The sequence below is a fragment of the Salmo trutta genome, chromosome 5 (genome assembly GCF_901001165.1).
Source record: "Salmo trutta chromosome 5, fSalTru1.1, whole genome shotgun sequence".
Lineage (NCBI taxonomy): Eukaryota > Metazoa > Chordata > Actinopteri > Salmoniformes > Salmonidae > Salmo > Salmo trutta.
Window position 1 is genome coordinate 10,093,568 of NC_042961.1, and position 15,936 is coordinate 10,109,503.

A 15,936-nucleotide genomic window follows, 5' to 3' on the forward strand; every position below is an offset into this window, starting at 1 on the left:
TTGTGAGACACAGAGTAGGTAAACGGATGATCTCCGCATGTGTGGTTCCCACCGTGAAGCATGGAGGTGGTGGTGTGATGGTGCTTTGCTGGTGACACTGATTTATTTAGAATTCAAGTTACACTTAACCAGCATGGCTACCACAGCATTCTGCAGCGATACGCCATCCCATCTGGTTTGCCCTTAGTCCCACTATCATTTGTTTTTCAACAGGACAATGACCCAACACACCTCCAGGCTGTGTAAGGGCTATTTGACCAAGAAGGAGAGTGATGGAGTGCTGCATCAGATTACCTGGCCTCCACAATCACCCGACCTCAACCCAATTTAGATGGTTTTGGGTGAGTTGGGCCGCAGAGTGAAGGAAAAGCAGCCAACAAGTGCTCAGCATATGTGGGAAGTCCTTTAAGACTGTTGGAAAAGCATTCCAGGTGAAGCTGGTTGAGAGAATGCCAAGAGTGTGCAAAGCTGTCATCAAGGCAAAGGTTGGCTACTTTGAAGAAGCTGAAATCTAAAATATATTTAGATTTGTTGAACACTTTCTTTTGGTTACTACATGATTCCATATGTGTTATAGTTTTTATGTCTTCACTATTGTTCTACATTGTAGAAAACAGTGAAATTAAAGAGAAACTCTTGAATGAGTAGGTGTGTCCAAAATTTTGACTGGTAATGTATGTGCATGCAAAGAGCAAACAACATGCTGCACAAGAACTCACAACTGTAATGGTCCAGGTTACAAAGTGACTCATGTTTGTGTCTCAATGTAAAAAAAATAAAACAAAAAAAAACACTCTGCATGTTCTTCACAAAAAGGGCAACTGAAGCTACTGAGCCAGATGTCTGTGTCATGAGAGAATCTCCAGGTGGTATCCAATTTTAAGTACCTTGGCATCGTACTTAATTCCAACCTCTTTTAAAAAGCAGGTGAAAAAGGTAACTAAAATAGCCAAGTTCAACCTAGCTAATTTCCGATTCATATGAAATTGACTACAGCGGTAGCAAAACTGTACTTCAATGATATTATACTCCCCCACTTAACATACTGCTTGACTAGTTGGGCCCAAGCTTGCTGTACAACATTAAAACCCATTCAGTCTGTCTACAAACAGGCTCTCAAAGTGATTGATAGAAAGCCCAGTAGCCATCATCACTGTAAGATCCTCAGAAAGCATGAACTTCTGAGTTGGGAAAATCTTGTGCAATACACCGACGCATGTCTTGTATTCAAGATCCTAAATTGTCTGGCTCCCCCTCCACATAGTACTTTTGTTAAACAGAGAACCCAAACCCGTGGCAGCAGATCCACAAGGTCTGCCATGAGAGGTGACTGTATTGCTGCTTTCCATGTTGTCTGTAGCTTGTGAGGTGTGGAAACACTTTGTTGTTTTTTGTGCTTTTGCTCTGTTTGCATGCTACATGTTGCTTGTCCTATGTTGTTCTGTCTGCATGCTACATGTTGCTTGTCCTATGTTGTTCTGTCTGCATGCTACATGTTGCTTGTCCTATGTTGTTCTGTCTGCATGCTACATGTTGCTTGTCCTATGTTGTTCTGTCTGCATGCTACATGTTGCTTGTCCTATGTTGTTCTGTCTGCATGCTACATGTTGCTTGTCCTATGTTGTTCTGTCTGCATGCTACATGTTGCTTGTCCTATGTTGTTCTGTCTGCATGCTACATGTTGCTTGTCCTATGTTGTTCTGTCTGCATGCTACATGTTGCTTGTCCTATGTTGCTCTGTCTGCATGCTACATGTTGCTTGGCATATGTTTCTCTGTCTGCATGCTACATGTTGCTTGGCCTATGTTTCTCTGTCTGCATGCTACATGTTGCTTGGCCTATGTTGCTCTGTCTGCATGCTACATGTTGCTTGGCCTATGTTGCTCTGTCTGCATGCTACATGTTGCTTGGCATATGTTCTCTGTCTGCATGCTACATGTTGCTTGGCGTAGGTTTCTCTGTCTGCATGTTACATGTTGCTTGGCCTATGTTGCTCTGTCTGCATGCTACATGTTGCTTGTCCTATGTCTCTCTGCATGATACATGTTGCTCTGTCTGCATGCTACATGTTGCTTGGCCAATGTTGCTCTGCATGTGCTCCCTGCTCATTGTTTGTCTGTATTGCAATTGTTTTTAATAACCTGCGCCAGGACTGTGGTTGAAAATTAGCCGGCTGGCTAAAACGGCACTTTTACTGAAACGTTGATTAATGTGCACTGTCCCTGTTAATTTTTTTAATGAATAAACTGATAAAAAGGGGAAACCTAGTTATTTTTTATTTTCTTTAATTCATCTCTCATTCATCCTCCTGTGGATTTTATATGGCGGTTGGCAACCAACTTAAGGTGCATTACTGCCACCAACTGGACTGGAGTGTGGACCTCCCATCTTTTAATCACCTACGTGGGTATATGCTTGTAAAAACCAATGAGTAGATGAAAAGACGGGACCAAGTTCTATTTTAGCGCCTGGCTATGCAGACGCTAACAAGCAGTTTGAATGAAATTATTGAATAACATCTATGTGTGAATTTTGCAACATGGCCGGTTTGGTCAGCATGTTAGCATTAAAGTGTATCAGACAACTGGGTAGGATATGTGTCCAAACAGATGCAGTGTGGTGAATACACTGCGTTATGGATGTAAAAACACTGAGCCGACGTTTCCTGATGACAAATATCATCCTGTTTTGTTTTGGTAAACATTGTCAATCTTCTAATTGTTGAGAGTGAATAGCCAATGCTCTGCTCCAGGGCTTATCTGATTTGATCATTTAATTTACCAATGGGCCAGCCTAGCCTGTGTCCTCCCTGATGTTATAGTACATTCACATGATTAACACCTAAAGATGAGACCCCTGTACCACCACAGTGGATTTATAGGATTGGGTCACGGTTGAAAGGCCATATGGGATAATGACTGTATAAAATCTATTATTTAAATACTGAACTATATTTTATGATCAGTCTTCCCTGTGGCTCAGTTGGTAGAGCATGGTGTTTGCAATGCCAGCATGGTGCATGAAATTAAATGTATGCATTCACTACTGTAAGTCGCTCTGGATAAGAGCGTCTGCTAAATGACTAAAAACGTAAATCCCAAAAAATGAAATTTTATGCTGATACAATTTCTCAGCAAAATAGTCCCATAACATCAAAGAGCCACCACCATATTCTACAGTAGGTATGGGGTTATTTTCTGCTTATGCATTCTCATTTAGAGCTCTTTGGCCAGGCATACCAGTGGAGGGTTTGTTGCCAAAATGAGAATGCACGAGCAGAAAAGAACCCCATACCGACTGTAAAATAAGGTGGTGGATCTTTGATGTTATGGGGCTATTCTTGCGCTGGTCCTAGGGAATTTTTGTCAACAACCTGGTTGCCTCTGCCAGGAGGCTGAAACTTGGCTGCAAGTAGACCTTCCAGCAAGACCATAACCCTAAGCACACCTCAAAATCCACAAAGAAATGGTTAGTTGGCCACAAAATCAACATTTTTCAATGGCAATCTGTCTCTGGACACATTGACATTTTTTGGTTTAATATTAGAGGGCAGTCCATAAGTGCAGATGAAGGATATCAAGGATATGGAAAGATTCTGTATGTAGGAATGGTCTAAGATCCTTCCCAATGAGTTCTCCAGTTAGCATAAAACATTTTAGAAAAAGGCTTAGTGTCGTTAACCTCGCAAGGTGAGGTATTGAAAACGGGTGTCAATAATTTTGACCTCTACTTTTTTGAGAAATTATTATTACTAGTTAAATATCTTTCTCTGAGCAATTGTATTAGTATAATATAATTTAATATTTGTTTCTTACATTATAGCTCAGTATTTGAATAATTTATTTTAGTAATTTTTGCTCATCTTATCAAGGGTATCAATAAATTCTGACCCCACTGTATATTCCTGTGTGCTCTGGCGGTGATGCAGAGTGCTGAGCCGTAACCATGGTGGCGTGGTAGGTACAGCACAAACCAAGCTCAATCAGTCCGATAGATCCCCTGGGCCTACGGCTAATGGTCGGCATGTATCCTGAATTACATCACCTCAGTTTGGCCAACATGGTAGAGCAGTGTGAAAACAAAATGTTCCTCTCCATGCAAAGCTTTCTTAATCTCCTACATCATATCCAGCTTACATAAAGCCGGGTTTGCAGGCCGGCGGATATCACTCTGCCTCCACCTCTGTTGCCTCCTGGTCCTCTAGCCTACTGCTGCTCTGCTCTACACCGCCCCCTAGAGCTGGGGAGTTTGACTGTGAGAATGGCACAGCACTACTCACTGTGTTTTAAAGTCTAGATACATTGGGAAGCAGTTGGAGGCTTGATACTGGGTCAGGCTTGCTCACTGAATCTATTAACAATGACAGGCTGTGTCTGTGTATATGCGTGGGAGTTGGCATCTTAGCTCAGACACGACAGCTACACTGTCATCTCTACTGGACAGGAATGACACCGTTTTGGGGGAGGGAATCCTTGGCAACCAAAGGATATTTATATTTTTGTCTGTGAAATGGCTGGTACACTAAGGTTGTATTACAGCTGATTTATCATCATAGAACATGTCTTGTTGATTGACAGTAGGGCAGGATCTATTCAATTGTGGTTAATCTCATCAATATAGTCTATATGAATTAAACTGGTGTATCGCAGCTATCTCCTTCATACATGTTACAGTAACTTTTACAGAGCTAAAAAGTGTTTGCTTAATTTCTATTAGAATTAATTCAAGTAATATATAGCACTCACTGATCATCTTTTTCTGTCATTTCAGCCTTAACAGCATACACATACCTCACCATCTTCGATCTCTTCAGGTGAGTAAATGGGCATCCTGGGGAGCATCATGTTTTATCAGCACTGTCTAAAGATGTTTTACACTAAGCTAAATATTGTACCTAACACTTGTGTTGAGCTCTTTTTACTAGAGTGCAATTGCTTGTGTTGAGGTGTTGTTAGTCATGATGATTTACAGTACAAGTCAAACGTTTGGACACCTACTCATTCAAGGGTTTTTCTAAACTTGTACTATTTTCTACATTGTAGAATAATAGTGAAGACATCAAAACTATGAAATGACACATGGAATCATGTAGTAACCAACAAAAGTGTTATACAAATCAAAATATATTTGAGGTTTGTCACAGGCCGACTCATAGCCTGTGGCAAAAATGAGGGGACATGAACAACAGGTATAGGCCAATCAAAAGGTTCTTTATTGTAAACCAAAAACTTAACTTTAAACAAAGAAAAAGGAATGAGGTGTGGAAATGTCATAATGTAGGGTGTATGTAAAGTGCATGGATGCATGAATCTGTGTGTGTGAACATGACTGAGTGGAAACTAAGTAAACCTACAAAAGAACGAACAAAACAGGATCATACCTGGAGGAGCAGGGGGAGAGAGAGAGAGTGGTTAGTGAAGCAGTTAAATATCCTGAGCCCAGGTGGGTCCAATCACGCCAGCTCCAATCACTAACGACCCTCCTCTGCCTGCAGGAGGAACCGCCCCTGCACTGCAGAGGAGGGGCCGTGACAGATTCTTCAAAGTAGCCACCCTTTGCCTTGATGACAGCTTTGCAAAGTCTTGGCATTCTGTAACCACCAAGAATCTAAAATCTAAAATAAATTTTGATTAAACACTTTTTTGGTTACTATGTTATTCCATATGTGTTATTTCATAGTTTTGATGTCTTTGCTATTATTCGACAATGTAGAAAATAGTAAAAATAAAGAAAAACCCTTGAATGACTAGGTGTGTCAACTTTTGACTGGTAATGTATGTGTACCTGTTGGCCTACAGTCTGATCACCTGTCTGCTGAGTTCCTGGGTGGCCATGAAGAAGCCTAGTCAGCTCTTCTCGTTTGGGTACGTCCATTAGCATACTGATTCTACAGTAGCCTGTTTTCTAAAATGTCGGCCCACTGTTATTATTTATTTAAAAATGGAGTCATTTGATGATCATGTTTCCATTGACTTGTATTGATTTATTAATGTCTACTGTTTTTTTTTTTGGTGTATGCTTTAATGTACTGTATGTGATACAACACTTACATTCCCACACATCTTAGGTTGTTTAAAGAGGGGCTAAACTTACCAATTCCTCCTGAGTGTTTCCGGTACTCATCAAGAAAAATTTGAATTGTGTGGTTCAATGTCGGTGTTATGTTCGTTATATCATTTTTTAAAATTGTATTTTATTTCACCTTTATTTAATTAACCAGGTATGCTAGTTGAGAACAAGTTCTCATTTGCAACTGCGACATGGCCAAGATAAAGCATAGCAATTCGACACATACAACAACAGAGTTACACATGGAATAAACAAAACATACAGTCAATAATACAGTAGAACAAAAGAAAACAAAATGTCTATATACAGTGAGTGCAAATGAGGTAAGTTAAGGCAATAAATAGGCCATGGTGGCGAAGTAATTACAATATAGTAATTAAACACTGAAATGGTAGATGTGCAGAAGATGAATGTGCAAGTAGAGATACTGAGGTGCAAAGGAGCAAGATAAATAAATACAGTATGGGGATGAGGTAGGTAGATAGATGGGCTGTTTACAGATGGACTATGTACAGGTGCAGTGATCTGTGAGCTGCTCTGACAGCTGGTGCTTAAAGCTAGTGAGGGAGATATGAGTCTCCAGCTTCAGAGATTTTTGCAGTTCGTTCCAGTCATTGGCAGCAGAGAACTGGAAGGAAAGATGACCAAAGGAGGAATTGGATTTGGGGGTGACCAGTGAGATATACCTGCTGGAGTGCGTGCTATGAGTGGGTGCTGCTATGGTGACCAGTGAGCTGAGATAAGGCGGGGCTTTACCTAGCAGAGACTTGTAGATAACCTGTAGCCAGTGGGTTTGGCGACGAGTATGAAGCGAGGGCCAACCAACGAAAGCGTACAGGTCGCAATGGTGGGTAGTGTATGGGGCTTTGGTGACAAAACGGATGGCACTGTGATAGACTGCATCCAGTTTGTTGAGTAGAGTGTTGGAGGCTATTTTATAGATGACATCACCGAAGTCAAGGATCGGTAGGATGGTCAGTTTTACGAGGGTATGTTTGGCAGCATGAGTGAAGGATGCTTTGTTGCGATATAGGAAGCCGATTCTAGATTTAATTTTGGATTGGAGATGCTTAATGTGAGTCTGGAAGGAGAGTTTACAGTCTAACCAGACACCCGGGTATTTGTAGTTGTCCACGTATTCTAAGTCAGAGCCGTCCAGAGTAGTGATGCTGGATGGGCGAGCAGGTGCGGGCAGTGATTGATTGAATAGCATGCATTTAGTTTTACTTGCATTTAAGAGCAGTTGGAGGCCACGGAAGGAGAGTTGTATGGCATTGAAGCTCGTCTGGAGGTTAGTTAACACAGTGTCCAAAGCGGGGCCAAAAGTATACAGAATGGTGTCGTCTGCGTAGAGGTGGATCAGAGAATCACCAGCAGCAAGAGCAACATCATTCATGTATACAGAGAAGAGAGTTGGCCTGAGAATTGAACCCTGTGGCACACCCATAGAGACTGCCAGAGGTCCGGACAGCAAGCCCTCCGATTTGACACACTGAACTCTATCAGAGAAGTAGTTGGCAAACCAGGCGAGGCAATCATTTGAGAAACCAAGGCTGTCGAGTCTGCCAATAAGATTGTGATGATTGACAGAGTCGAAAGCCTTGGCCAGGTCGATGAATACGGCTGCACGGTAATGTCTCTTATCGATGGCGGTTATGATGTCGTTTAGGACCTTGAGCGTGGCTGAGGTGCACCCATGCTAGCCCATGCTGAGGTGCACCAGCTCTGAAACCAGATTGCATAGCGGAGAAGGTACGGTGGGATTCGAAATGGTCTGTAATCTGTTTGTTAACTTGGCTTTCGAAGACCTTAGAAAGACAGGGTAGGATAGATATGTCTGTAGCAGTTTGGGTCTAGAGTGTCACCCCCTTTGAAGAGGGGGATGACCGCGGCAGCTTTCCAAGCTTTGGGAATCTCAGACGATACGAGAGAGAGGTTGAACAGGCTAGTAATAGGGGTTGCAACAATTTCGGCAGATAATTTTAGAAAGAGAGGATCCAGATTGTCTAGCTTGGCTGATTTGTATGGGTTCAGATTTTGCAGCTCTTTCAGAACATCAACTATCTGGATTTGGGTGAAGTAGAAATGGTGGGGGCTTTGGTGGGTTGCTGTGGAGGGTGCCGGGCAGTTGACCCGGGGTAGGGGTAGCCAGGTAGAAAGCATGGCCAGCCGTAGAGAAATGCTTATTGAAATTCTCAATTATAGTGGATTTATTGGTGGTAACAGTGTTTCCTAGCCTCAGAGCAGTGGGCAGCTGGGAGGAGGTGCTCTTTTTCTCCATGGACTTTACAGTGTCCCAGAACTTTTTTGAATTAGTACAACAGGATGCAAATTTCTGTTTTAAAAAGCTAGCCTTAGCTTTTCTAACTGCCTGTGTATATTTGTTCCTAACTTCCCTGAAAAGTTGCATGTCAATGGGGCTATTCGATGCGAATGCAGAACGCCACAGGATGTTTTTGTGCTGGTCAAGGGCAGACAGGTCTGGAGTGAACCAAGGACTAGATCTATTCCTAGTTCTACATTTTTTGAGTGGGGCATGCTTATTTAAGATGGTGAGGAAGGCACTTTTAAAGAATAGCCAGGCATCATCTACTGACGGGATGAGGTCAATGTCATTCCAGGATTCCCCGGCCAGGTCGATTAGAAAGGCCTGCTCTCAGAAGTGTTTTAGGGAGCTTTTGACAGTGATGAGGGGTGGTCGTTTGGTCGCAGACCCATTACGGATGCAGGCAATGAGGCAGTGATCACTGAGATCTTGATTGCAAACAGCAGAGGTGTATTTGGAGGGCGAGTTAGTTAGGATGACATCTATGAGGGTGCCCGTGTTTACGGATTTGGGGTTATACCTGGTAGGTTCGTTGATTAATTTATTTGTGTGAGATTGAGGGCATCAAGCTTAGATTGTAGGATGGCCGGGGTGTTAAGTATGTCCCAGTTTAGGTCACCTAGTAACACGAGCTCAGAAGATAGATTGGGGGCAATCTATAGCAAGCGGAAACAGTGAGAGACTTATTTCTGGCAGTAATGTTTGTCCCCCTTCAGTCACCGTACCGAATTGCTTAGCAACCGGGAGAGGCAGCAGGACAACGTGAACATGATCGGTCAGGGAATACTGCATTTCCTGCTTTCTAGATGTAGTTGTCTTTGATACATTTGTTGTTTGTGATTCTAACGTGAGTTCATGAAGGTGAGGATGTTTGAGTTGGAGAAAAACCAAACCGTTTATAAAAAGCAACTCGTTTTTCAACATAACATTATCTTGTGTATGGATTGTTGTTTAAACAAGTTTGAGGTGCTGTGTACTAATGGTTAGTTTGGATGTCTATAAATTGAATGCGTGGGTTGTAGGTTGATTCTGGTGAGCGATTGGATAGTGTGCTCTGCAGCATACCGGGCATCTGTGATCTGGATGATTTGATTACTGCCAGCCAGGATTAGACTGTGCCAGGCTTTGGTCCTGTGTGGGCAGGATTGAAATCAGAACCCAACCATGATGTAAGTGACATCTTCAGTTACACATCTCACAAAACCCAGTTTTGGAATATACTGACTTTATGAGCAAAACTCTCCTACTTACACTTTTTGGTCAATTTTGGCACTGGAATAAATGTTTCTTACACGCCCCTGCGAAAAAATCTAATTAGCAAAATAAAACAATTCCCATCTATACGTCTGTTTTAGCTAGAGATCTGTTTTTTTGGCATGTGCTGCGACTCTATCTACTGCATCCGCCTATGTCCGCCTTCCGCGTCTGTGGTGGAAGTTTGTCAGACCAGGAGACATCCTGAAAATCGGTCTTCTCACGAAAACGTCTGTAGCGACCAAACAGTTTGGGCTAGTATGATAACCCCCTATTCGAAGTTGAAACTCTCACGAACATGTACATGCCGGTGGTTTTACTCTAGGATGCCCACAAGCCTCGCAGGACTCGTCTGAAGGTAGCCCAGCTTTAAAAATGAATGGTAGTAAAGTGCCTTCAGAAAGTATTCACACCCCTTTTTCCAGATGTTGTTGTTACTACCTGAATTGAAAATGGATTAAATGTAGATTGTGTTACTGATCTACACACACAGCCCCATAATGTCAAAGTGGAATTATGTTTTAGACATCTTTACATATTAATAAAAGATTAAAAGCTGAAATGTCTTGAGTCAATAAGTATTCAGCCCCTATGTTATGGCAAGCCTAAATGAGTTCAGGAGTAAAAATGTGCTTAACAAGTTTAAGTTGCATGGACTCACTCTGTGTGCAGTAATAGTGTTTAACATGATTTTTGAAGAACTAACTACCCCATCTCTTTATGGGGTAGTTATTCAAACACATGAATTTCAAGCACAGATTCAATCACAAAGACCAGTGAGGCTTTCCAATGCTTTGGAAAGAAGGTCATCTATTGGGATACATTTTTTTTTTAAAGTAATACCTTATTCATGACACTTTGGATGGTGTATTAATCCACCCAGTGACAACAAAGATACAGGCGTCCTTCCTAACTCAGTTGATGGAGAGGAGGGAAACCGTTGAGGGATTTGGCCAATGGAGATTTTAAACCAGTTACACAGTTAAATGGTTTACAGTGCATTCAACTCTCCTTCCGTGGTCTCCAACTGCTCCTAAACACAAGTAAAACTAAATGCATGCTCTTCAACCGATCGCTGCCTGCACCTGCCCGCCTGTCCAGCATCACTTCTCTGGACGGTTCTAACTGAGAATTTGTGGACAACTACAAATACCTAGGTGTCTGGTTAGACTGTAAACTCTCCTTCCAGACTCACATCAATCATCTCCAATCCAAAGTTAAATCTAGAATTGGCTTCCTATTTCGCAACAAAGCATCCTTCACTCATGCTGCCAAACACCCTCGTAAAACTGACCATCCTACCAAACCTCGACTTCGGCGATGCCATTTACAAAATAGCCTCCAATACCCTACTCAGACTGCATCCAGCTTGTTATCACAGTGCCATCCGTTTTGTCACCAAAGCCCCATATACTACCCACCACTGCGACCTGTACGCTCTCGTTGGCTGGCCTTCGCTTCATAATCGTCGCCAAACACATTGGCTCCAGGTCATCTACAAGACCCTGCTAGGTAAAGTCCCCCCTTATCTCCGCTCACTGGTCACCATAGCAGCACCCACCTGTAGCACGCGCTCCAGCAGGTATACCTCTCTGGTCACCCCTAAAGCCAACTCCTCCTTTGGTCGTCTCTCCTTCCAGTTCTCTGCTGCCAATGACTGGAACGAACTACAAAAATCTCTGTACCTGGAAACACTTATCTCCCTCACTAGCTTTAAGCACCAGCTATCAGAGCAGCTCCCAGATCACTGCACCTGTACATAGCCCATCTATAATTTAGCCCAAACTACTACCTCTTCCCCTACTGTATTTATTTATTTTATTTATTTTGCTCCTTTGCACCATATTATTTATATTTTAACTTTGAACTTTCTTCAAACTACAAATCTACCATTCCAGTGTTTTACTTGCTATACTTTATTTACTTTGCCACCATGGCCTTTTTTGCCTTTACCTCCCTTATCTCACATCATTTGCTCACATTGTATATAGTCTTATTTTTTTTCTACTGCATCATTGATTGTATGTTGTTTTACTCCATGTGTAACTCTGTGTTTTTGTATGTTGTCGCACTGCTTTGCTTTATCTTGGCCAGGTCGCAATTGTAAATGAGAACTTGTTCTCAACTTGCCTACCTGGTTAAATAAAGGTGAAATAAATAAATAAAATAAATAAAATTTGGAAAGTATTCAGACCACTTGACATTTTCCACATTTTGTTACGTTACAGCGTTATTTTAACCTCTCTTGGGTAGGGGGCAGTATTTTCACGGCCGGACAAAAAACGTACCCAAATTAAACGGCCTACTACTCGGGCCCAGGAACTAGATATTATTAGTATATTTGGATAGAAAACACTCTGAAGTTTCTAAAACTGTTTGAATGATGTCTGTGAGTATAACAGAACTCGTATGGCAGGCAAAAACCTGAGAAGAATCTAACCAGGAAGTGGGAAATCTGGTGCTTGTAGTCCTTTCAAGTCATTGCCTATCCAACACACAGTGACTTAGGGTTCATTTTGCACTTCCTAAGGCTTCCACTAGATGTCAACCGTCTTCAGAAAGTTGTTTGAGGCATCTATGGTGAACAGAGAGCGAACAGAGGAAGTTGGAAGTTGTTGACTCAGGAAAGCACATGAGTTCATTGGCGCGCATTCACGTGAGGGGTAGCTGTGTTCCAAAATGTTTTTCAAGACATTGGAATCGTCCGGTTGGAATATTATTAAAGTTCTAAGTTAAAAAGGCCCTAAAGATTGATGCTATACAACGTTTGACATGTTTGAACGAACGTAAATATAACTTTTTTTGACTTTTCGTCGTGACATTTTGGCCGCATTTCCTACACTTGGGGTAGCTTACTGAACGCGCAAACAACAAGGAGCTATTTGGACATAAATTATGGACTTTATCGAACAAAACAACATTTATTGTGGACCTGGGATCCCTGGAAGTGCGTTCTGATGATCATCAAAGGTAAATGAATATTTCTAATGCTATTTATGATTTTAGATGACTCCAAAATGGCAGGTATCTGTATTGCTTGATGTCTTTTTCTGAGCGCAGTACTCAGATTATTGCAAAGTGTGCTTTCCCCGTGAAGCTTTTTTGAAATCTGTCACAGCGGTTGCATAAAGGAGATGTTCATCTATAATTCTTTGAATAACAGTTTAATATTTTATCAACGTTTATGATGAGTATTTTTGTAAATTGTTGTGCTGATTCACCGGCAGTATTGGAGGCAAAATATTTTCTGAACATCACGCGGCAATATAAAATGCTGTTTTTGGATATAAATATGAACGTGATCGAACAAAAAATGCATGTATTGTGTAACATGATGTCCTAGGAGTGTCATCTGATGAAGATCGTCAAAGGTTAGTTCATAATTTTAGCTGGTTTTCTGGTTTTTGTGACTCCTGTCCTTGCTAGGAAAATGGCTGTGTGGTTTTTCTTGTGTTGGAACTGTCCTAACATAATCTAACTTTATGCTTTCGCCGTAAAGCCTTTTTGAAATCGGACAATGTGGTTACATTAAGGAGACGCTAGCTTCCCACCTCCCCAAGAGAGGTTAAAATAGATTCAATAGTTTTTTTTCCCTTACCAGTCTACACACAATACCCCATAATGACAAAGCAAAAACAGTTTTTTCGAAATTTTTGCAAATGTATAAAATAATAAATTCAAGTATAACATTTACATAAGTATTCAGACCCTTTACTCGGTACTTTGCTGAAGCACCTTTGGCATTGCTTACGGCCTCGATTCCTCTTGGGTAGGACGCTACAAGCTTGGCACACCTGTATTTGGGGAGCTTCTCCCATTCTTCTCTGCAGATCCTTTCAACCACTGTCAGGTTGGATGGGGAGCGTCGCTGCACAGCTATTTTCAGGTCTCTCCAGAGATGTTTAATCGGGTTCTAGTCCGGGCTCTGGCTGGGCCACTCAAGGACATTCAGGGACTTGTCCCGAAGCCACTCCTGCATTGTCTTGGCTGTGTGCTTAAGGTCGTTGTCCTGTTGGAAGGTGAACCTTTGCCCCAGTCTGAGGTCCTGAGTGCTCTGGAGCAGGTTTTCGTCAAGGATCTCTGTGCTTTGCTCCATTCATCTTTCCCTCGATCTTGACTCGTCTCCCACTCCCTGCCTCTGATAAACATCCCCACAGCATGATGCTGCCACCACCATGCTTCACTGTAGGGATGGTGCCAGGTTTCCTCCAGACGTGACGCTTGACATTCAGGCCAAAGAGTTCAATCTTGGTTTCATCAGACCAGTGAATCTTGTTTCTCATGGTCTGAGAGTCCTTTAGGTGCCTTTTGGCAAACACCAAGTGGGCTGTCATGCCTTTTACTGAGAAGTGGCTTCTGTCTGGCCACTCTACCATAAATACCTGATTGGTGGAGTGCTGCAGAGATGGTTGTCCTTCTGGAAGGTTCTCCCATCTCTACAGAGGAACTCTGGAACTCTGACAGAGTGACCATCGGGTTCTTGGTCACCTACCTGACCAAGGCCCTTCTCCCCCGATTGCTCAGTTTGGCCGTGCGGAGAGCTTGAGGAGGAGTCTTGGTGGTTTCAAACTTCTTCCATTTAAGAATGGAGGCCACTGTGTTCTTGGGGACCTTCAATGCTGCAGACATTTTTTGGTACCCTTCCCGGATCTATGCCTCGACACAATCCTGTCTCGGAACTCTATGGAAAATTCCTTCTACCTCATGGCTTGGTTTTTGCTCTGACATGCAACTCCAGTCAAGTTGTAGAAACTTGTCAAGTTGTAGAAATGGTAACGGGATGCACTTGAGCTTAATTTCTCATAGCAAAAGGTCTGAATACTTAAGTAAATAAGGTTTTTCTATTTTACTTGTAATAAATTTGCAACAGTTTTTAATTTATTTAATCTATTTTAGAATAAGGCTGTAACGTAACAACATTTGGAAAAGAGAAGGGGGTCTGAATACTTAACAAATGCATTGTAGGTGAAAACTGAGGATGAATCAACATTGTCATTTAGGTTAGTATTGTGGAGTAACTACAAAGTGAAAAGAAGGAAGCCTGTACAGAATATAAATTCCAAAACATGCATCCTGTTTTAAGTAAGGCACTAACGTAATAGTGCAAAAAAAAGCTTTTTGTCCTAAATACAAAGCATTATGTTTGGGGCAAATCCAACACATCACCACTCTCTTAATATTTTTAATCATGGTGATGGCTGCATCATGTTATGGGTATGCTTGTCATCGGCAAGGATAATAACCTAAAACACGAAGCAAATATACACTGGAGTTACTTACCAAGATGACCTTGAATGTTCCTTAGTGGCCTAGTTACAGTTTTGACTTAAATGGTGTTGAAAATCTGTGGCAATACTTGAAAATGGCTATCTAGCAATGATCAACATCCAACTTGACAGAGCTTGGAGAATTTAAGGTATAATGGGCAATTATTGTACAATCCAGGTTTTTAAAGATCTTCGATTTCCCCAGAAAGACTCACAGCTGTAATCGCTGCCGAATGTGATTCTAAAATGTATTAACTCAGGGCGTTGAATACTTATCTAATCAAAATATGAGTTTTTTTTTCTCCATTTAATAATAAAATAACTTTGACATCTTCCACTTTGACATTAGCTTTTTGTGTAGATTGTTGACAAACAATGACAATTAAATCCATTTTAATCCCACTTTGCAACACAACAAAATGTGGAAAAATCAAGATGTGTAGTTTCTGAAGACACTGTATGTATGTATGTATATGTATATATATATATATATATATATATATATATATATATATATATATATATATATATATATATATATATATATATGGAAGTAGTTTAGTGCCAAAAAAGGGGGTTAAGTATGGGTACAATAATTTCCTGATCTATCTTATAAATTTTAGATACAGGACAGACACTTCAAAACAAACTTAAGATACAAGTTTTTGTTTAGACTCTAGACTAGAGGTTAAGCTCCTGACCTGTGTTGATGGCCGTGTGTTTGTTTGCCCGTGACTGACTACAGTTGCGGTACGGTGCAGCCTTTGTATGTTTGTGTGTGTTGTCCCTAATCATCTCATACACACAGCCTTTGACTAGAGGTCGACCGATTAATCGGAATGGCCGATTAATTAGTGCCGATTTCAAGTTTTCATAACAATCGGTATTTCTGCCCACCGATTTGCCGATTTTTAAAAATGTTTTATTTTATTTATTTTTTCACCTTTAACTAGGCAAGTCAGATTAAGAACACATTCTTATTTTCAATGACGGCCTAGGAACGGGGGTTAACTGCCTTGT

The 15,936-nt window shown here is 41.4% G+C and overlaps 1 protein-coding gene across 1 annotated transcript in view; it reads left to right on the top strand.

Moving 5' to 3' along the window:
* The window catches only part of LOC115193638 (zinc transporter 6), a 77,605-nt gene that overhangs the window by 25,167 nt on the left and 36,502 nt on the right, over nucleotides 1–15,936 (top strand). The window contains exons 5-6 of the mRNA XM_029752477.1: nucleotides 4,771–4,813; nucleotides 5,799–5,864. Coding sequence (XP_029608337.1) covers nucleotides 4,771–4,813; nucleotides 5,799–5,864 — 109 coding nt within the window. The remainder of the gene's footprint in view (nucleotides 1–4,770; nucleotides 4,814–5,798; nucleotides 5,865–15,936) is intronic.